At 33.9% G+C, this 23,586-nt stretch overlaps 3 protein-coding genes and 1 long non-coding RNA gene across 5 annotated transcripts; 1 reads left to right on the top strand and 3 right to left on the bottom strand.

Annotated features, from left to right (window-relative positions):
• Window positions 1–338: 338 nt before the first annotated feature.
• Window positions 339–5,715, bottom strand: LOC110626427 (3-epi-6-deoxocathasterone 23-monooxygenase CYP90D1). 2 transcript variants are annotated; one of them, XM_021772324.2, is made up of 8 exons: window positions 5,332–5,715; window positions 4,683–5,007; window positions 4,028–4,177; window positions 3,620–3,892; window positions 2,807–2,896; window positions 2,530–2,715; window positions 2,249–2,388; window positions 339–908 (listed from the first exon to the last, which is right to left on the bottom strand). In XM_021772324.2, the coding sequence occupies exons 1-8, from the start codon at window positions 5,532–5,534 to the stop codon at window positions 797–799; spliced, it is 1,479 nt and encodes a 492-aa protein (XP_021628016.1). In that variant the 5' UTR covers window positions 5,535–5,715; the 3' UTR covers window positions 339–796. The 2 variants fall into 2 exon arrangements, with proteins under 2 accessions (XP_021628016.1, XP_021628017.1); XM_021772325.2 differs by having other exon boundaries at window positions 343–908; window positions 2,249–2,370.
• Window positions 4,756–5,942, top strand: LOC122725122. Its single transcript, XR_006352560.1, has 2 exons — window positions 4,756–4,892; window positions 5,356–5,942. It is a non-coding gene; the product is annotated as an uncharacterized LOC122725122 (long non-coding RNA).
• Window positions 5,943–8,151: 2,209 nt separating this feature from the next.
• LOC110626401 lies at window positions 8,152–14,061 on the bottom strand. The gene is made up of 3 exons (XM_021772257.2): window positions 13,887–14,061; window positions 13,483–13,722; window positions 8,152–8,758 (listed from the first exon to the last, which is right to left on the bottom strand). Exons 1-3 carry the CDS (start codon window positions 13,930–13,932, stop codon window positions 8,442–8,444), a joined length of 603 nt encoding a protein of 200 aa, XP_021627949.1. The 5' UTR covers window positions 13,933–14,061; the 3' UTR covers window positions 8,152–8,441.
• Window positions 14,062–14,861: 800 nt separating this feature from the next.
• Window positions 14,862–23,423, bottom strand: LOC110626400 (DEAD-box ATP-dependent RNA helicase 20). Its single transcript, XM_021772256.2, has 10 exons — window positions 23,050–23,423; window positions 22,253–22,518; window positions 20,571–20,750; window positions 20,311–20,472; window positions 19,969–20,123; window positions 17,888–17,980; window positions 16,749–16,834; window positions 16,405–16,631; window positions 15,695–15,928; window positions 14,862–15,200 (listed from the first exon to the last, which is right to left on the bottom strand). Exons 1-10 carry the CDS (start codon window positions 23,103–23,105, stop codon window positions 15,142–15,144), a joined length of 1,518 nt encoding a protein of 505 aa, XP_021627948.1. The 5' UTR covers window positions 23,106–23,423; the 3' UTR covers window positions 14,862–15,141.
• Window positions 23,424–23,586: the final 163 nt, after the last annotated feature.

Here is a 23,586-nt window from a genome sequence, read left to right as displayed (position 1 = left end):
AATTTTATTAATTTTTACTAATTAAAATCAAATTAAATTAAAAATTAAATTAAAAATTAATTTAATTGAATTAATTTTTTATTTAAATCGAATACGAATTTCATCCACCATTATTTTCAATATATAATATAAAAGGAATATTAATTATTTATTTTCTTTTGAAATTTAAATATATCGAATTTGGCTATCTATTTTCTTTTATTTGTTTTTGATATATGAGTAAATTAAAAAAAAAAAGTCACATCTTATTAAATAATTTATTAATTACAATTCAGTGAAAAGAAATTTTCATTAATAAAAAAAATTAAAATGATGAATGAAGATGGGCCACAGTTTGTGAAATCTGAGGAGATGTGGTTTCAAAAATTACTTAATAGGAAAAATTTCGGACAAAAGATGTTCTAAGACATTGAATGTTCAAATTCATTGGGACCCAACACCACAAATCATTGATTTATGCCCACTACTTGAATCAACTCACCTTGTTTTACAATTCACAATCAATTTTACATGCAAATGGTAAAAAAAAAATAAAAAATTATTGAAAAACAAGTGATAATTATAAAAAAAAGGGTCCCATGAAAAAAAAAAATATTATTCTATAGTCTAACATTTGCAATACCTAGCTAAATGGAAGAGGACAAATTTGTGTCAGTCTTGTTGATGTCCCCCACACGTGTGCACTGTGGCAAATGACAATAATTATTATTTTAATAATAATATACTATGATTTTGATGCCTTTGAGTCTTTTTCTTGTTGGCCTTAAGGAAAATTTTTTTATAAATTTTTATGTGCTCAAGGATCTTTATTTATATTATTTATTTCTCTCCTTTTGACCCAAATTGGCATTCTTCTCTTCATTCTCACTGTTGGGAAGTTTACAATTGCATCTTCCTCAGCCACCCAACTGCATTCATTAACCAAAAATCAAAATTCATACCATTAATTAAAATTTCTAATTAAATTATAAATATATTTAATATATTATGTGTTAGACCAATAATTCAATTTTCAAGGAGAAATACAACTTGGGATGCTTTATTATAAGACTTTAGCAAAAGAATAATCAAATCAATTATAAAGTAGCTAGCTAGGGTTTTTGAATTTTGGTTTCAAGTATGGCCTATAGCTATATATGTTTACATACATAGTCCTAAATTTCACTATTCCATTTTGTCTATGCCTTCATTCTATACTAAATCATCAAATCATATTCACCACTTTCTTAAAAAAATTATTTTTTAATCATTTTCATTTGATCAATTTCGATTCAATTTAAAATAAAATAATATGTCCTTATAAGAGATTCAATTTGAATTAATCATAATTCAAATTTAATATAATATTATAATTTTTTTTGTCAAGATCTGTTACAATTTCGAGATAGGCTATTCGATAGAAATATAGGGAAATCTCACTCTTCATATGGTTTTAAGTATTTTTTTTTTAATTAATTTTTGAAATAATTTTTGAAAAGGGAGTCGTAACTCATTAATATTAATTTTTTTTTAAAATGTAACATTTCAAAATTTTAAATTTCAACTAAAGCTATAGTTTAAAAAAAAAAAAAAACTCTAGATTAATGGTTAGGGACCCATAAGTTGAATGGCTCATAGTGGTGAAATGTAGTCAAATCTCTTAGGTAGGGCTAGATTCATAGTAGAAATAATGGCTAAATATATATGAAGTGACCTCTGCAGATTTGGTTTTAATTTGTAATGCTTTGAGCCAACCATGAGTAGTTATATAGCTAGATGATTGAAGATTGACTGATTGATTGATGTTGATGAGCTCAAATCAATTTCATATTACTCATATGGTAAAATAAATAAAATATTAATAATAATAATATGCAATGTATTTAAAGTTTATACAATAATTAACTATTTGTTTAAGCAAAAGGATAATTCTATTAAAAATAAAATAAATATTCATCAGCTGTAATTGCTTGTGGTAAATTTGCAAAGGAGGGTTTGGTTTTGTTGGAAGCAACTAAGGAAAGAAATGAAGCCATGTAAAAATGGCAGAAAGTTGGATGCAATGTCATGATTTTATCTTGTCTTGGCTCTTTTTTTTATAAAGTGAAGGGGGAAATCTAAGGGTTCAGTGGATGACAACTCTTCTAAATAATTATGAATTATTGCTTATTAAAAAAAATTATGAATTATTTCATAGATAAAATATTATATATAAATAAACAGCAAAATTAGCTAATCAATCAGCAGTTGAGTGAGAGAAATTAATTACCTAAATTGTGTAACTAAGTGGTGTAAGAAGATGGAAGCTTCCAGCCTAGCCAAGTCAAGACCAGGACATAATCTCTGTCCACCTCCAAATGGAGTGAAGTTGCTATTGCTTGTGTCTTTGTCCTGTGAATCTCTCCACAACTTCAACTTAGATGCTTATAAAAATAAATAATTTTGAAATCGAGTGTTTTATTCTTATAAATAGAATAAATATTCGTTGTTATCGTAATTCAACTTTAATCGTGTTGAAAATAAAAATAAAAAGAGAGAATGATTTCTTACTTGCCACCTCCATGGATTGAACTGATAAGGCCAATCATAGTGATTTCCATCAAGATGAATTGATCTAAAATATGCAAAAGCACACCATCCTTTTGGAATCAAATACCCTTTGATCTCTACATCCTTCATGGCCTTTCTCATTACCCCAACTATAATGTTTCCCATTCTTAAAGTTTCTGTGATCACCTTTTCAAATAAAAGGAAAAAAAAAATTATTAATTAATTATTTTAATGCTAAATATATAATTTACTTGCTTGATTGATTATTGGTTTTTACCTTCTGTGTAAATGGTAGTGATAAGTAATCAGTCCAACTTAGTGGCTCCCCAAGCTGAGCTTTGAGATTTTTCAATTTCATGTTCTCATCCTGAATGGAATTGTTTTCAAATTAGAGAATTAAGACAAAGACAAATCTATATAAGAAAAAAAAACAACCAAGAAAATTAGGAAATGAACAAAAAACAAAAAGCCCTAATTGAAAGTTACAACTCACACGTGGATCAATGCACAAAGACATTGATATCTCACCTAACAAATTAATGAAATTGACCCTAAAAATACTATAGTTTTGAGTCCTATGTCCATACGTTTCCACCAATTTAAACCCTAACATAAAGATAAAATTATTTTATTTTCATTTAAATTTTTATATATAATTCTCTAATAAAAATAGAAGGAAGAGTATTTTAATGGGATGGGAACATGTTTGTTTTTTCCTGTAATGAGGACATGAATTGGCCATAACCATAAGTACAAGAGTAGTGTGGGCAAAACCCTAGAAGATATGCTTATTTCAGTATCCCACTTGTGTCTACGAGACCTATGAATGCAACTATTCAGGTGCAAAGGAAAATTTTTCAGCTGGAAGGATAAGAAGAATGAAAATGACATGATTACAATAATAAAAAAAATTAATTAATTTATAAATTTAAACTAGTCAAAAAGATCTTTAGCTAGATAGCCGACTACCCACATCTTAATTTTGACTAATTAATTAAGTATAATAATAATTAACTAGCTAGAATTATTTTAGCCTTTAATTGATCGAGTAGACTGAAACGAAAGAAGAGAGAAAAATTATTTAACTTACTGTTAATTGTTGCAAGGCAGCAGGGCAATCTGAAAGGTATTTGATGGCTAGAGTCATAAGAACTGGAACAGAATCCTCCCCAGGAATCATCATATCAATTATGTTATCTGCTATTAGTTCATGGGTGAATTGTTCACTTGCATCATTAAGCAGAATATCCACCACATCTTTAGCTGCTGTTGAGCTTCCACCATCTTGATGATGATGATGATGATGATGATCCCTTTTAGATTGAATAATTTTCTGCACCAACTTCACCATTCTCTTCTTGGCCTGAAACCAATTATAGAAAGTTTATTTATCTAGATATGGCTTGTAGTTAATAAGGCTTAATTAGCAATAATTAGTGAATTGAAAATTTTTCAAAGAGACATGAACAGTTTTTTTTTTAAAATTTAATTGTCTTGCCTGTAAAGAGCGATAAAGTTGAGTTCCAGGGATATTGATGGGTAGAGACATGAGACCAGAGATAAATTCTTGGAACTGCTTCTTCAGTGACTCCATTTCTTCACCAGGATCCAAGCTGATCAATGCCTTGACTAAGACTTGAAAGGCAATCTGGAGACAAAAGGAAGTGTATTTCTTAGTAACTTTTAGAAAGAAGCTGTAAGAAATAATTATGTTGAAGACAAAATGATTTCATGCAAAATTATTATGAACCCCATAACTCCACTACTTTCCAGCAAAATCATTTCTAACTTAAGTAGAAGCCAGAGATAAAATTCAAACATCAATGATTCCTTTCACTACAGTGAGAGACAAAGGCAAAGCAAAGAGATTCTACATGTCCATTGAAGCTCTCTTCAGCAGTACTTTTTCATGGAACATGTGAAAACTTAGAAGAAGAAGAAGACAGAGATAGGTTTAAGAAAGATGACAACTTTTGTTTTTTCTCATGTCCAAAATGGAACTGAACTCTTCTCCCCAGAAATAAAGAAAAGGGAATTCATCTCAGAAAAAATGGGTTTCAAACTCCAAGAATCGAATTCACTCTCTGCTAAAACAGCACAAACAGAAGAAAACAAAACTGAGTCACAGAGAGAGAGAGAAGGTGAGCACTAACATTCTTGGTTTCGTCTTGTATGTATACTGGGTGGTGATCGTTCCATTTCTGCATTGATTCTTGAACATAAACTTGCATGTCTCTGGTGATTTGAACTTTGAGATGAGCGGACTTGAAGAAGGCGCCTACAAGGCCATGTATTCTCTTCTGTAAGCTACCATTGATGAGCAAAATGGAGGATTTTCCCATCAACTCTGTGAGAGATTTCGGGTAAGAAGGAACAAAGATCTTTGCATCACTTTGTAGTATAAATTTGCTCACTTCTGCATCTGTTGATACTATAGTAGGACTTCCAAATATGTGAGACTTGAACACCTTCCCATACCTACCAAAAACAAACAAGAAAAAGAAAAGAAAATCTCATCATCATCATCATATCTTCTAGTTTCTGCAGACATATATACTTTCCTGCAAAACCCTGAAAAAGAAAAGCAGATAGGCTCTAAAGCTTCCCTTTGAGCCTTTTCTTTCATTATGGTTCAGATATTAATTACTTGCTTATTCAAATAAGTACATGGTAACTAAATGAAACACACACATATACATACATGTAGGAGCAGATTCATTAACAATAAAACTTGAGTTGTTAAGGTGTATCATCTAGGATTAATACATGTATGTATGTATAGAAAGATGGACAGAAACTTACATGCGGCGACGTTTATCCATGAAGGTTTCAGGGCGGTCTGAGTAAGCACAGGAAATGAAGTCGAGGGTTTCTCCGAGAAAAGGCCATCCAAGGTTGCCTAAAGGAAGTGGGGTTTTGTACTTTGATGATCTGATGTTCCTGTTCTTGTACAGGATTATGGAAGACAACAAGATTGCTAATACAATCCACAATAAATTGTCCATTATAGATGCTTCTCTCTCTTTTCTCTTGCTTTCTCTTAAATGTGATTAATCATGGTGACTATAGGATGATGATGACATTATTTAAGATGTAAAAATATATGCATGTGTAAGTGCACGCGTGTGGTATAGAGAGAGAGAGAGAGAGAATATATGAGCTCAAGGTTGAAGAAGATAATATTTTGTGTTGGGAGATGTATATAAGTTATTACTATGTAGTTTTGTCTTTGAAGTTTCATATGCATATGAACACATACATGCATAAGACATAATTGGGTCGGGTTGGGTCGGATCGGAAAAACCTGACCCAAACTAAACCTTTTAGTAAATTCATTGCTCTGTGTGGATTGATGAGATCAGTAACTTTGTATTAATAATTGAGGTGAGATTAATGATAGTCATTATTGTTTATTATTATATTAATAGGGATGGTAACGAATCAGTTATTTTTAGGTATTCAATCCGATTGAATTTTAATAGGACTGATTTAAATAATTATAATCAAATTTTAAATTTGTTCAAATTTAAAAAAATGATATTCGTTCTGAATTTGGATGGAATTCGGATTTTATGTATAAATACTCACTTCTTCAATCCGTATATATAAATAATTAATTTAATATAAAAAATATATTTTATAATAATATTTATAAATTTTTTTATATATTTTTATTTAAGATATTTTTTAAAAATATTAGATTTTTTAAATAAAAATTATTAATTAAAAAATATTTTTATATAAATTATTAATTAAAATATATAAGATTAAATGAATTTAAATTTTATTTGGACAATAATAATCATATTTAAAATAAATTTGAGTAATTTAAATTAATTTTTAATTATTAATATAAATTAAATTCGAGTCGGATACATACATTCCTATATATTAATGGTCATAATATTTATTAGTTATATATTTTGTTATTGGATGGGCTTTGCTAAAGTTTTGAAAGAGAAAATGAAGAAAAACACATTTCCCATTTTGTAAAAGTTGCAAAGTTGATCATAAAAAAAAAAAAAGAAGAGAGAAATAATGTTTGCTAGCTAGATATAGGGTTTGTTAATTGGGTGGCAAGTCAAAATTAGGGTGGCAAGCATGGATCAAATTATGATTAGTGATTAATTTAACTAAGAATTAAAGTACAAAATCTATATGGGCATGATGTATGTATAAAAAAAATGTATGAGTGTGAGTGTATATAATAAGTATAGGTGTAGAAGAAGTCCCCACAAGTGCATGATTGTGTTGTGGCACAGGGGAGGGGCTGGAGGCGACCCTCTCCTTGAAGCTGCAGGCGCAGGCGCAGCTGGTGGCCTCGTGCATTCATGTGAGACTCAATTACTCCAACCACATTCTTCATCATCATCATCTTTGCCTCTGCTTTTGTCCCTCTCTCTCTATGCACTGAAATTATCACCCAATCCTCACACATACACAATAGGACAGCCTCTCATGTTACTTTCATCCCCATCCTTCACTCTCATTTTATATGGGAGAGGCCACATGTGGATACCTCTTTTTAACAAAAAAATACTAAATGGGTAGTGATTATTACCCTTGAATTTGTTGTTTGCAATGTGATTTGATGATGGGTAGTTTTGTCCATTTTGGATGTAAAAAGAAAGAAAAGAAATAAAAGCCATCTCTTTTGGAGAAAAGTTAATTAATTAATCTAATCTTTTAACTTTCAAAATCTCTCTCTTTGACTGTTATCAAATAATGGGGTACTCTATGTGGCCCATTCCTTTGATTGCAGTATATATTTAATTGTTGAGGTCTATTACTTAGCTCTTTGTTCAAACTACCTAACATATGATTAGGTATCTTTTTAACAAAATTAATACTTTAATCAATTATAATAATTACATTAGACCTTCGGACTCTCTCTCATAAGTTCATTTGTTAAACCTTTTCTATATCACCAAGAATCTTAGAGAATATATAGGATATGTTTCTAAATTCTTTTGAAAGTTTGGAGTTTAGGGCTTTTGTACTCTGGGGAGTATTTTATATTTTGTAATATGGCAGAAGATGATATTGAGTTGGAGTTTTTTAAAAAAGAAAATAATTATAAATAATTTTAGGTTGGAAACCATTCTAGTTGGTTGTTGAATTTGGTTTGATTTTGGAACCTTGCATGTTGTGGGTACTCTCAGCATGCATATTGGTTGTGTCCACATCCTCTTTGGAAATTGTGCAAGCTCTCATTAGGCCCATGTCACCATGTGAATCTCTTCAACACAAAAGTTGGAAGAAAATGCTCCATTTCTAATTTCTCTAATTGGACAACAAATTAGATTAAATCTAATCTCCCCCTGAAAATGATGTTAGCCAACTGATGCTAATATGACAAAATGACAGCAAAGAGTGACTTAAAACCTAGTTTTTTAAAGACCTATCGTCAGATAGAATGTGAAGGAATATTAGCAAGATAACACCCCAAAAAAAAAAGTGAAAATGGTGATAAAGGTAGAGAGAGAAACAAGAACTTATAGATGATTATTTTATTTGTAAAGAAAACATTTGAAAAACTAATGCAGATCAGAGTGGCATTGTTGGCCATAGATCAGTCAGGCAGATTTCATATTACAGTGTACTGTATTTGATATAAAACAATGATTCAACCTGCAGGTCTGCAAGTGTATATATCTGACCACACAAAGGCAAGTACAATCAGTAAGTTTATGGTCAACAAGAATCTTTCAGAAAAACAAACCTCAACATTGTATCAGAAAAAAAAGCAATAGTAATCACAAAACATGAGAAGACTTTTGAAAATCTCACCTAGAATCAAACATTTAGGAGAAAACAGTATATGCATTGAAATTCAGTAACTGCAGAATTCAAACTTCTCAACTGATGAAAGAAAATCTGCTAAATTCACGTCGAAATAAGAGCAAAAACAACTAAATACTTGGGATGGATTTTGCTCGAATGAACTGTTTAAGAATCGCTTTCTCTTCATCGATGCGCTTCTTCTCTTGGGGATCTTTTGTTTTGACCTTTCTTTTCTCTTCCAAAATCCACTTGTACAGTTCACGCCGTTGACTCTCTGGGATAGCTTCATGCAGCTTCACAGGTTCTGAAACTGTGGGCAATGCAGGCTTCTCAGGAACTGTTGTAGTTTTAGTAGATGTAGATGAAACTGAAGCAGAGGAGACATTGGTTGCCACTTCTTCCTGTAGGTCTGTATCACTTTTCTTTGTTCTCATGAATAAGTAAGCTGCAAAATTACAAAAAAAAAAACTTTAGTCCATGGGAAGAAATGCATAATCACTAAGAACTTTTACGTCACAATCAGTTGAAAGCTTCAAAAACAAGTGCCAACTTTAAATCCACGAATTTAACTCTTAAAACATTAAGAATAGGCAATAAAAAAAGCCAGACACCTGGACCAGAGGAAACATATACTCACCTCTCAAACAAGATGTTTATAGCTCAGTTGCTAAATAAGTGCTGAAAAGGAATAATCGCAATTGGCTGCCACTAACACTCGAAGGAAGACAAATAAGGGACATTTGCTAGTGCTCATCATTTATCACTGTAACCATAAAACAACTAAAATTGCTTTGTTGGCAGATAAGAACCAGCTCCATCACAAAATAATGATTATAAACAACGGTTTTAACTAAACATTGAACTGAACCAATTTAATTTGGTTTTTTTTCTTTTTCTTTGGCTTTTCAGTTCAGTTTATCCAGTAAAAAAAACAAATAAACCAAACTGATTTTATTGATTTACATAAAATGTCATCATCTCCATTCTGCATATATACACTGAAAATGAAAACCCTAAGCTAGGGATTTTCAGTTTCACACTGCTGCTTCTCGCTCCTCCACCCTGCACCATAATTCCATTTTGTTTCTTTTCATTTGTTCAATAGTTCCTTCCACTTTCAGAACCAGAATTCATTTGCCTCCTTTCACTTCAACAGGTTCTTGTTTACTTCAACAGATTTGCACTACCATTCATGTGCTCCTTCCACGATCAACACCTCCATCTTCGATCTCGACTCCAGTCAGACAGGTTCATACTCCTTTTTTCCTTTCTTTTTTCTCCCTTCCTCTCTGTTGTTCAAGCGCTGGTCATTGCTTTGGAATATTTGATGTACGCCTGGACATGTAGCCTTATTTGTTTAACTAAAATCTCAGCTTTCACTGTGCGACTGGGTCATGCAACCTCATGTGTGCTTTCAACCGCTGCCTAATATTGGTTGTGACTTCAACCTTGGCAGTCAGCATCTCAAATTGCTGTCACCTAACTCCACTATTTGCTCTGTGCTTATTTTTGTACATTGTGTTTGTGTTGTTTCATTTTCTGGATCGTTGAGATTGAAAGTAATAATGTTGATCTGGATTCTGGACCCATTTTTATGTTGTAAGTTTATTTGTTTCAAATTCTGGATTGATTGAATTCAGATTGCTATTTGTTTCAAATTCTGGATATTTTGGATTATTAGTTGATTTGGGAAACTTTGGGCAATTTTCTATGCACTATATAATATGGACAGCATAGAGGGTGGAACCAGTTGGTTCCAAAAGGAACTAATTTTTTCAGTTTGGTTTGATTTGATTTACTTGTTCGGTTTGGTCTATAAAAAAAAATGGTTTTCAGATTAGTTCAGTTCAGAACTGAACCGATTGATTGCACACTCCTAGAGCAAAAAGATGTTCTGCTATCAATAAATTCAATAAATTCCAGATAAACAGATACCTATTCCTTTTCCTTTATTTAATACACTCCATTCTATCGAGGACTTTATCTAATAGCTCAATAGACAGTAATATCTGAAGATGTCTCACTCAATGGCTTAAAAACTAGATTTACACCCACTCTTTCTTAAATATAGAATAAAAAAAACTTATCATTAAGAAACATTGCATACATCTGCATCCTGTCATATGGAAGATCATTCAAGAATGGGGGCTGCTGCACAGCAAAATTTTGCCCATTTATTCCCTAAAGAATACAAGGGCACATATCCACCAAATATTGAAGTAATAGAAACCTTTAAATGTGTTCATCACAGCATCTCATGCATGGATAGTTTACTAGGCAAAATAAATGGATATGATTTTGGACATCTCCATGGAGTAAATTCAACTAAGGGCTAACCAAAAGTCCTATTTGTTTGTAATGATTTTAGATTTTTTGAGTTTGTTCCATAATCATGTGATTGTTGGTACAATACGTTGAGAAATTTTTGAGATCTTTTTATTGAATGTTAGAGGTACTAATTTTGTGCCATAAACACAAGATATGGTATGATATAAATGGAGACTATTTGTTAATCTTTTGAGTTAGAGAGGAGGACAAAGCTTCTTCCTATATTGATTCAGAAAGATATTTCTCCTTTACCAATGTTTTTTTTTCCAATATGTGGTACTGGAGCTTCAATGACTTTCTGGGGTTTGTGAGAGGGAAAAGAAGTGCTTATGAAAGAAAACTTGTGAGACATCCTCTCCAAAAATTTAAATACAACCTTCAAATATGAAATTTATGAATGTGCATGGCACAAGTTTAGGATTTTCTACTGGAAAAAAAAGAGAGAGAGAGAGAGAGTTAAAACGTGTGCAAAATTACCATGGATTGGAGAAAAATTTTCCGGCCAGTATTTTGATGAGAAATGCATCAACAAGGAGCTGCTGATGAGAAGTGCATCAATATTGGAGTTGGGTGACAAGTGCACCAAAGTGACCAACTGGATAGAAGTGCTCCAAGACATGAATACAAAAATAAATCAAGGAATTTTTTTCATGATAAACTCACATTGATAAGGGAGGAAATCTTAGGTTAAGTAAAACAATAGCTGACCAAATCTTTAATTGTTTGTTAATGATTTAAGATTTTTCAGAATTAGTTCCATAATCATGTAATTGTGGTATAATTTGTTAAGAAATTTTAAAGATCTTCTATTCATTAGAAGTGTGATAATTTTGTGCAGCAAACACAAGATATGGTACTACATAAGTATAGTTTTTTGTTATCTTTTAAGCAAGAGAAATGATGCAAAGTTTTTCCATTATTTAGTCAATAAGCTGTTCTTTATATAATATTTTTCCAAGAAGTCCCTTACCTTACAGTTACACTACACACAAATTGGCATGTGCAACAGTAAAGGCAGTACAAACACTAACACATCGCACATGATACTAAACATTCACATCAGCCAACAAGGGTACTCCATAAACTTTTTAAATGCCCCTATGACATTTAAGTAATGATAGGTTAAGTTTGAACATAATCATGGGAGGATCAAGAACTGCCTACACTCCACGAAACTGAGAGGAAGTTTATGCCAAAAGACATTCCCGTATAAACAATTCAGAAGTATGCAGGAAAAGAGAAAAAAAAAAAAAGAGAGATAAGAGTCCTTTCCCATGCTGAACCCCAATTAAGTCTGTAAAATGCATCTGTAGGAAGAAGTTATAGGCTCTAAGCTAAAAAATAAAGAAAATTACAAAATATATCTTGTATGATATGCCCACAAACATCACAACTGGGAGATACAAACATTCATAAGCTGGAGCCTTCTGACAGTTCTTCAGTTTGAAGAGCTGACAAAATGCCTCCTCTATATGCTCCAGATGAGTGTATATATATATATGCACCCTTCATGGGACCACACACCCAAAGTTAAGGGCAGAACATGTTCTCCTACAGCTAAATGTTTTCAAGATGCTTCCTCAATCTGTCAGTCCAGTGAAGTGATATGTTAATCTGAACTGGAAAACATGCCATTGGGCAATGTTAAACTTAATGGAAGCTCATTAAAAATTACTGCAGAAGACACACAAATATACACACATATGTTTTTTAGATTTAACCCAGTATAGTTGTCCCATGCATGATTGGATCATCTGAAAACACAAAGCTGGCTTGACTCAAAGATTTGAGTGCGTAGCGTATTACATAGGCTTTGACCAGTTGAACAGTTTAGTCCATGCATACTTATAATATGAAGAAGCCAGCATTACAATTTTTCGAAACATTCCTCAAAACTTCATTTGGAAGCTAATGAAATGATTTTCAAGCATTGCACAATTGAAAAAGTGAAAACCCTAAATCAGAAGGGAAACAATCTGCAAGAAAAAGGGAAATTTGGAATTAGAAGAGTAAGACATACAATTGGAATTTCACCATGATGAAAAAGCATCGTCCAAGTCCACTATAAATCCAAGGACCACTTAATTTGTTTTGGAACATTGACACAATCCACATACTAATGCTCTATAATTAGAGAATCACTCTCGCATGTCCAAGATCTAAGCCATGCTCAAGCATCTCTAACATTCCATTGCCATCACTGGGTTCCAGTTCTCAATGGATATTACAATGAGACTATTTCTCACTTAAAACTAGGTCGTTACTGCACACGAGTAAGCTGAACTCATTTCTTAACTTGCCAACTGAACTTTTCACACTCATCTTAATGCACACAAGTATGCTGATCATCTATTAATTTTTTTCCCTCAAACAATCTCCCATATAAAAGAGATTTTTAAAATGCAATACAATCATCAACATGTCCAAGTAAAGCTGTAACTTAATCAAAGAAACAAACTACCCCCCAACAATGAAATGAATTCGTATGTAAGAAAGAAACTCCAAATACCCGTGTCATAATACCAGGCATTTGAAAATTTTATATACACATACAGAAGTATATAAATGTTTACACCTCCAAAAACCAAAAACAAAGACCTCAAAGAAAAATTCTAAGAATGAACTCACTGAAACATTTACTCAACCAAGAGATGATGAGCACATGGCAGTAGAAATTGAAAACCTATTGTTGCTGAAAATTTACCATGAAAGGCTAGAATACACAATCAACAATAGTAATAAAAAGAAGAATTAAAAAAAAAAGTTCCAAAAGCCTGCTACACAGCTATAAACACTTACGGGCATGAGAATAGAATCATTTAGAAGAGGGAAGAAGATCACCTCCAACCGTGAGATTGACAGCCAACAGAAGAGGCCACAAGAACTTGTAACGCTTAGAGAAGGGCTCCTTTGGAGGCTGAGGAGGAGAAGGAGGAGCCATCGACTGAGACCCAATTTTGTAAGACGCTGCTGCAGCTGAGGCTGCTGCTGATGGCGTTGGTGTGGCTTTAATAGAAGCTGTTTGTGTTGGGGAAGAGAAATCCTTTGCCTTCCGTTGCTCCTGAAATTGCTTAAGTTGTGCTGGTATTTCAAGAACAGGAATCGAATCAACAGCCAAACCCCACCATAACAATGATTGAAGAGAAGAAATAATATGGAAGAGTCATAAAGAACCTTAGTGGTAGTTGAGGAAAAAGAAATTGATTTTTCGTGTGTCATAAAAAAGACCAAGAATGAGCTCTTACCTTTCTTGGGCTTGTCAGTGTAAAGCTTTGGACTTTCTTCGCTCATTGTGCTCTAAGATTTCCTCTCTCTCTCCCTCTCTCGCTTGATGAACTCTTCCCTCTCCAACACTGACAGGCACTGCTACTATTCTCTCTACTTAACAGCAAAGCGATATAACGACGGTGAGGGTCAAAATGATATTGAGAACATAATTGAAAAAAATATATATATATTATTTTTAATATTTTTATACTGAAAATAATAGATATTTTATTTTAAATTACATTGGAGGAAGGGAAAATTTAGTGATTACGTAAGAAAATAAAGTTTTATTAGTGTGTTAGATTTTAAGAGGAAAATATTGAAAATGAATTGTTTTTAAAATAGTAAATTATGATTTTTTTTTAAACAATAATTCCAACAATAAGATTAAATATATCTCTTTCTTCAGCAGCCAAATAAAACCACGATTGAAAAATTGGAAAATTTTTTGAGAAAAAGGAAACTGGCAATTTAATGAAAAAAAACAATATCGAAATATGAATTTTATGCAAATCCACATCTGAAGTTCAGTATTTTTGCTATTTTTGTTGGTGAAAAGATGAAGTAGGCCGTCCAAACATGGGAGGACAAGTATAACTATTCAAACCCAAAATCGAAACAAAATGTATGATCTAAATCATACTTAAAACTGAAACAAAACCAAATAGTTTTCTGTCCCATCGTAAATCAGATAAAAATCAGACAAATTGGATTAATTGATCTCATTCAAGATCAGAACCGTATTTTTTTATCAAAATGATCAACCACTGAATTAAATATAAAATCAGATTGAAGCAAAGCACGAATAGAGACACTGCAGTCTGGTTTATTGTCCTGTGAACCTTTGAACCAGAATCACCAGTTAATACTCAAAACCGGCAAAACCAGAACAGCAGCCAGGTCCAATTTCAGGCATGTCCTGAAGAGCACACAATGAGAGGGGATTTGATTACTGCCTCTTATTTTAAGACTGAAATTCAATTGTTGTTTTGCTGTATCTGTACTGGCTGCTCATGAGAGAACATGAAACTTCAACACTATAGTACACATTTAATATCATTTGATGACAGTTCAAGAAGTTATCTTCCAGAGCTAATTGCCCTATATTTTTAGGCAGATAAACCAATAAAAAAAAAAAGGATAAAATATGACAATGTAGATCTGCAGAACATCTAGATCTCTATCCTCTAGTCATACAAGTTTTCCCTTGACATTGAGTTATGTGCCTGTCAATCAGCTCCAGGAGCGGCCACCACCATAACCCCTCCCACGATCTCGGAAACCCCCATGACCTGATTCAACAGATATAAAAAATCAACACACGGCTTTAGCAAATAAAAGCTTAATGGATGCACAACACCACAGACCAAAGGAAGAAACCATGCTATAATCAGGTTGTTTGATTACCTAATCAGTCTACAATAGTGTCTATCTCTAAGGGAGAAAGATGGTGCAATCATAAAGTCACCATCCATTGAACTATAACTGTAAGATGCAGCATAAAATGTCTTTAAATATTTTATTTGAACTATTAAGCCAGTAGTAAATTAGACCAGCAGCTGTAATGGCTCTTGCATTCTCAATAGCACATTGGGACCAAGGAATTTCAGTTTCAAAGGGTAGTACAAATTCAGAACAACACATGCTACAAATATGTTGCCTAAACTGACAGAGAATTAAACAACTGCTTGCATTCACCCAACCCTGTAGACCTCTAAGGAGACCTTAACAATTAAATGGAAAAACACATGCTCACTTGTTTCCAATGGAACCACAGTCAACTAACCTGATGGTGGAGGGGGGGCACCTCGACCCATTGCAGCCAATTCTGGACTGACCTTCTGCCCAGCTTCCTCAAGTATGGTGATAAGTTCCTTTGCAAATCTGGCATTCGCAGCTGTGAAGAAAGTGTAGGCTGTTCCTTTTGCCCCAGCCCTTCCAGTTCGACCAATTCGGTGAACATAATCCTCAAGGGATCCAGGAAAGTCATAATTGATCACATATTTTACATCTTTCACATCTGCCACCAAAAATAAAAAATTACAAGGATCCAGATATTGAGGCAGAAATGCTCCAATCACAACCCAAGCTAGTTTTCCCTCAAAGTGAGGTGACTACTCATGCCTAAAAAACTGAAACAAAGCTCTCAAAGTGAGGTCACTACTCATGCCTAAAAAACTGAAACAAAGCCCATAAATCCACCAAGTTTGGAGAAGATGAGTTAAAGAAGAGTTTGACTACACTTTCTGAACCATCACCATGCACCAATAGATTAGGATCAGAAAATCCATCAAAAGAACAGCAACACCATGAAGATGATTATATTGCTTTTCATGATTGAGATGGTAATTGCTACTAAGAGCACGATATACAACTGAACATAGAAACTACAGACAACCAAATTATGTTAAGCCTTGCAAATTAGGGACCAAAATTAAGATCAAGAATTGGGCACTATAGAGCATTCATAATGTATTAACTGTATCTAATATCTACCTAGTCCACGGGCAGCAACATCTGTTGCAGTCATTATGGGACTTTTGCCAGCCTTGAACTCTGACAGGACCCAATCCCTTTCTGCTTGACTTTTGTCTCCATGAATTGAGAGAGCAGGCCAACCATCCATGCGCAGCTGCCGAGTAATCTGGTCACAACCCTTCTTGGTGTCCATAAAAATAAGAATACGGCTGCCATCCATGATATCCTCCAGCAACTTCACCAGCCTGGTATACAAAAGAAGATATGTAAACTACTGCAACTAGAAACTCATCACTTATAATGAAAAAACAGTGAAGGAATACTGAAAAATGGTAACTGCAAGAACATAAAATAAATCCTACTTATTATATTTCTGATTCTCAGTAACAATGTCAACGTGTTGGCGTATTGCATGGTTAGCTTTTAAATCTGCAGATCCTATTATTACCTGCACAATATTGAAGGACACAAACCAATTAAAAAAAATTGTCCATTGAGAACAATTTGCTAAACTCCAAATAAGCAAGGGCACTTCAGAATAATATCAAATACGGAGAAGATCACACTTCTTAAGGACAATTCAAAAAGAAGACTAGAAAAACCAAGAAGGTCAAAATAAAATAATAATAAATAACATAATATAACATAAATAAGGGGTAACTGGTATTTTTGCATAAGCACAGTGTTGTACAAGGCAACAGGCAAGGTAGGACCCCATCGCCTCTCCTGACTGAGGCAAGGCTCCCTGCACACAGGTGGCCGCCTTGGACCACCAAGATGACAGATTAGAGGATCCAGAGGGAAAGAAATACTGAAATAATGGTAATTTTGTTTAAAAAAATTGCTTTTAAACGGCAAGGAGAAAACCTAGCCCCTCTCCATCTCCTTCAAAAAGCAGGCAGCAGCCAAAACACTATTTTCTTCCTCTCCCTTGTTCTCCCAACACCACCAGCTAGGTATGTCTCTCCTCTTCTCCTCCTCCTTCCTCTCTTCTCTCCCATCTGGACCCAACACAGCTGCAGATCCATTTTTTCTCCTCTTCTCCTGCGTTCTCTCCTCTTCTCCTTCTCCTCATTCCTCTCTCTCTCTTTCTGCAGGACCTATCACAATAGCAGATCCCTTTTTTCAAATTTCTCTCTCTTCTTCTATTCACGTCTCTTCTTTTCTTATTCTAAGCTTTTCTTCCCTTCCCACAATGGGACTATGACAGCAGCTTTGTTTCTTTATAACAGCAGCAATTTTTTACTTATTAAACTACCTAGTAATTAAAAAGTATGATATTTTTATGTTAGAAGCATATATGTATTTATTGGCGATAGCGCCTCACATCATAAAGACCCTCGCCTTGCCCACAGCTAAGGCCATAGCATTAATATCGCATCTCGCCTAAATAACACTGTTAGTGTTGCCTTGCATGAACAAAAAACATGAAATTAAAACTAATTGCAGAGGACTACATGCCACCATATGGGAAGTACACAAATTGTTTCCAGAATCTTACTTTGTACGGATTGTAAAGAAATTGCCTTGCCAGTTGTTCAACCTCTTTAGGCCAAGTGGCACTCCAGTACAAAGTCTGACGATCCGGGCGAATCTGCATGTAACAAAAAATTATAAGTAACATGGTAAATATGTGCACTCATGAGTCCAGACACAGACAGAGACAGAGAGAGATAGAGTAAATCTTGCTACCATATACTTATTTTACTTTTGCATTTTTGCTGGGGCCATGCTTTATAATTAATTGTAAGCAACCATTTTACAGCAATACACATCAGAAGTATCTAGATTCTAGACTAATGCCGATTTTGAGTTCACAAAACAAAGATCCTCTCGTGAGCATAGGCATACCTAGCAGTGGGCCAAGGGGAGCCATGGCCACCCCCGAGATTTTCAAAAATGTTAGGGGTATTTAAGTAATTTTTTAAACTCCTACATAACTAATGAGACAAACACGCAAAGGTTCTCCATTTTCTACTACTCCTCACTTTGCTTCCCCATGCTCTTTTCTATCATTTTACTTTTAATAAAATATGCATTTAAGTCTTATAATTTTTTATTTTAAACATAGATTATAACTCAAATTTTTAATTAAATATGTTAACGTGAATTTCAATAATTATTAATACGCTCAACGATTTCTCCAATGAAAAAAATCCAACCCATTTATGCTAGGTAAATAATGCCTTAAGATTTTTTTTTTTTAGACAAATGTCTTTTGATTTTTTAAGCAGAAGATTTGATGCATAATCTACACTAAAGGATCAATGGGACCTCATCTTAACATGCCGCATACTATCGTTTATTTTAAAATAATAAAATATCTTTTTTATATACTAATTACTCAAAAAAAATAAAATTATACTCTCTCAGTCCTATAATTTTTATCCATCTTTCCACTTTTACATTATGGTTAAGATATAAATTGACTACTATAAGGGTATTTAATTTTATTTTATTTCCAAAACCACCTCTCATTAATTGTTGTTTTTCTAATTCAAAATATCTCCTACTATTTAATAAAATTTAATGTCTTTTAAGATTGGTATAATTAGAAATTTAATTAAAAAAATCTTAATATGTGTAAAAAAGTAAAGTAGACAGATTATAGACGGAGGAAGTATATATTTAAGAAAATCAAGAACATAAACCCAGAAAATAACAATACAAAAATTTATCTATAGGAAATCAACAAACAAGTAAGGGTTCTAAAAATCATCAAATCTAAAAGAACACAAGTCCCAAACAAATTGAATACTTGCCAAACAATCCATCACTACTAGTCTGCTATATTTGCATCAGGCAAGTATTCATGGTTGATGCAGGGATTGCCACCAGCCTACCACATGAAACCCCAAGAAAGGGTGCTTATTGGCTATAAAAATGAGGAATTCAGCAATGCTTTGAGCCAAGTAATCATACAGTGGTTTGTCAAGATGGAGGAAAGAATAAAGGGCCATTAAAATGTGGCTATGTAAGTAGGTGATGAGGAGAAAAGGCTGAAGCATTGGGTAGGCTTGCATCTCAATCGAGTCTCCTCAAGACTTACGAGTTTGGTAATTGAAGTGGAACCAATCTCAAAGAAACAAAATGGTCCTTCTATCCCTTTTTTCACCTTTTTTTAAATAATTAGAATTTTGAAAAGATAAAGATATATTTTATTATTTAAGATTAGAAACTTTATTTTTTTTCCCCATTCTTTTTTTTTAAAAAAAAACAAAGAGATTGGACTTGGATGACCTAAAAACTAAGAGAGTTAACTTAGCCATAAAGTTCAAACTGGCTTTTAATTGAACATCACAAACAAGGTTAGGGATAATTTGAACTTTATCCCTTGTTCGAAGTAAACTGTCTAAGGCATCCGCCAATGGTTCAACTTTGAAAAATCAAACCTTGATGGCACAGTATGACTAAAGAAACAGGGATAGGAAGAGGTAAAAGGGAAGTGGGAGAGAAACATTAAAGTGTATATAAAAGGCGTACCATAATCGGATGATAAGACAACTATATGCACATAATATTTTTCTAAATGAGGATAAACACTTCCTGACCAGGAGAAGGGGGAAGCATAAAAACAAAAACCTGAGAAACAATTTTTCGTATCTGAGGCTCAAATCCCATGTCTAGCATCCGATCTGCCTCATCCAACACCAAGTAAGTAACCCTTCGCAAATTTGTATGATGTGATTCCAACATATCAATCAACCTTCCTGGTGTAGCAATAACAATTTCAACACCTACAAAAAGAGTGGGGAGGAGGGGAAATACAACAATTGCTGTTAAACTCATCAAGAACAGATTAACTTTAGAGTTTAAAACAATAACAAAATCATCTTAAATCAATTACCATGAATGGATAGCCAGTTCATGAAAGTCAGAATACAGTATAGAAGCAATGTCGTCTCAAACCTAGCTGCCACCTACCTTTCTGGAGATCGCGCACCTGAGGTCCCTTTGGAACCCCACCATATATGCATGTATTTTTTATTCTTGATGATGCACCAAATTTAGCAGCTTCTTGTTGTATCTGAACAGCAAGTTCACGTGTAGGAGCTAAAACTAATACAATTGGACCATCTCCAGGTGCTGGATAAAATTTGAAATACTCATCCATTGATCAAAACAATATAAGAAGGTTATAAAATATTAAAGGGAAGTTTCAACTATGACCAAATTACACTTACCTAAAATTGGCTGGGCATTGACATGGACTATGGCAGGCAACAGATAGGCAAGAGTTTTCCCAGATCCTGTTTCAGCGATACCAATAAGGTCACGACCCTTCAAAGCCATTGGCCACCCTTGAGCTTGAATAGGTGTAGGTTCCACGAAGCCAGCTTTTGTTATTTCTTGCAGAACATAATCTGGAGCAAAAGTAGAAACATTTTAATGAGTAACTATCTGAGAAAAACATCGCAACAGAAAAATTCCAGTGGTATGGCATTTAACAAATCTCAGTAAATTGATTCGAAATAAAGAACAAGATGACCAAGTTATTGCTGATGTCTCCTATAGGCAAAGAAGCCAAGGTAAATAGTGGCTGTCCATGCTAGGTTTCATTGTCTTAATTTTCCGTTTAACAATCTTTCTTTACTGGAATTCTTGAGACAGGAAGAAGAGAAACTACCTCTACCGGAATGCCCCACCAGGGATCATTCTATCACCACTTATCATAGGCCTAATTGCTTCAGCTAAGATGGTGCTCATTTGTGGATTTCAGTCCACAGATGATACAGAACTACAAGTTTAACAGTTGGCAAAGAGCAGATAACCTCAAATAAAAAATACAAGCACCAAACTATTTAGCAGTGAAGAAGAAGTCAGGGGAAGACATATTGCTTCAGAAGTCTTGAAGCATCCAGTTTTTTATCTTTTCGTTGTGTGAAGCAAAGAACAACTTTAAACTCCTTGTCCTTGTTTATACTCTTTCATGTCAAAGAAGTTGGACAAAGAATTACCCATTGCTTAGTGGGACTATCTACAAAGGGATAGACAAGAATCTTTTAAATAAGGATCCTGCTTAAAACTGATAATGTATTGAATCCTTGTTAATTTGGGGTTTACCAGGTAATTATCCATCCATTTTTTCTACTTTATAACTACAACTGGGAAGTTATATTCTTGCTTTATATTTTCCCTTTCATACTGGTAAATGCCTAGCTTGGGACTCGATATTTGGCAGGTCAATAGACCATAATCCCATGCACCATGCATTGCTATAACCCAAAAAAGGAAAAAGAAAAAAATACGATAAATCTGCTAGTACTTATGAAAATATGAACAATAAAAGAAAATTTTCCACTTTTAGCAGTGTCAATAACGACATATTAGAAGGTAAGAAAATCTCAAGTTGCACGTTAGATTTATCCTAATCAGCAACTCTGCTCCCATTTGAATTTAATGACATAATATCATCATTATTTCTTTCTTTGGAGAGCGCTAGTTAAAAACTCACACCAACAAAGTCCATTCATCCCTCCATCTCCATTCATTCATTAACATCCCTTGTTGTTACCCAAAATAATGATTTAAAATTATAGAATCTTTTTATCTTCTTTTTCTATCCTTTCATGAGTTAAGGAATTTGAACAATTTACATCTATAATCACCTAGTTCATCCCAGCTGAATTATAAAATAAAACAAGCTGTCAAGCTCCATAGTAGTTTTGGCCCACATACCCCAAGTTGCAAAAAGAGAAAAAAGATGTTCATATGACCAATTGCTAGAGTAACTACCATTTTGAACCCCTAAAATGATGTGCACATATATATATATATATATATATATATATAAAGAAAAAAAATCCTAACCTAAAAGATAATAAATAAATAAATAACGGTCTTTCAGAAATTTTATGCTGAATACCTGGAAAGCCCACATCGCGAAAATGCTTGACAGGTTTTGGAACATCACGGCCCTCTACAGTAATTTCTCTCCGTTGTCTGTACTCCTCAACCTCCCTCTCTGACATTGCCTCCACTGATGGTGACTCAACGTAGAAATTCTTCTCAAATGGAGTCAACCCATCCAAATCCGATTTCCTAGGCGAGTCAGCACGGCCGTAGTCCCTCCTCTCAGATGAGGACCGTCCCGAGCCAGCATAGCCCGAAGCCCCACCAAAACCTGAATCACTAAGCAAACACAAAAATCATAGAAATGAATAACCAATCAAACCAAACTAATCCCACACCGGCACTAAATAGTCCATGTCCATAACAAAACAAAAAAGAATAAATAGGAACAAGTTGAAAGCAAAAGGTTATTATATCCGGGTTGCTGGCAGACACCAATTCACTAGGATGAAACTGGAATTAGATTTCAAATTAGTTATTTCTGGCTACAAGGCCAATGAAACACAAACCCCGTGGTAAAAAGAAACTTAAAACTTTTTCATAAAAGGAGGCTTTACCATCTTTATATGAAAATGTGTCACCAAACAAAAACCGGGGAGAAATCATCACATGCTTGAAGTATAAAACTTGAAAACAACACAAATAAAAGCAGCGATGATAAATTCCACTGCTAAAGCACAGACACATTTTCGGTTCACTGAATAAACCACTGGCATATGATTCAATTGAGCTACGGAAATATTGAAATCACTACAAAGTTCATCGATTTTATATTCATATTCCGACACAAATATGGGTGCACGGTGTTACCTTCTCCGGTCACGATAAGAAGTGGGGTCGCCCGAACGGCTGTCGTATCGGCTCATGGTTTCGATTGGGCGAGCTACTCACTGCGGATTCTCACAAGCACAGATAAATTTGTGGTGATAAAAGGAATGGGTTTCCTTCCTTTTTCTGGGCTTTTAGGGTTTTAACTTTTAACACAGAGCTTGGCTTTTAGTAAAACGGTAGCGAGACCACCCCAACCTATCGTTCTCGGCTCTTGCTCTTGCTCTTGCTCTGTCCCCTTTTTTTCGCGTTACTTCCCTCGTTTACAATTTAGTCCCTATATAATCTCATTAATTACAAATGAGTTCTTACATTCTCAATGTTTTTTTTTTTTTTTTGGCCTTTTTCCCGAGAGAATAAAAGACTTCAAGATATTGTAGAGTTATAGCCAGGCCGAAGCTCATATAAACAAAAAGCCTCTAGGCCAATACAATTAGGCCCATACACTTTGACCTAAAAACCCGAACCCGTGGATGCCAAATCCGCCCCAACTTACTAAACTTGACAAGAATCCAGCAG

This window comes from Manihot esculenta, chromosome 11 (genome assembly GCF_001659605.2).
Source record: "Manihot esculenta cultivar AM560-2 chromosome 11, M.esculenta_v8, whole genome shotgun sequence".
Taxonomy (NCBI): domain Eukaryota; kingdom Viridiplantae; phylum Streptophyta; class Magnoliopsida; order Malpighiales; family Euphorbiaceae; genus Manihot; species Manihot esculenta.
This window is presented reverse-complemented; position numbering and strand designations above follow the sequence as displayed.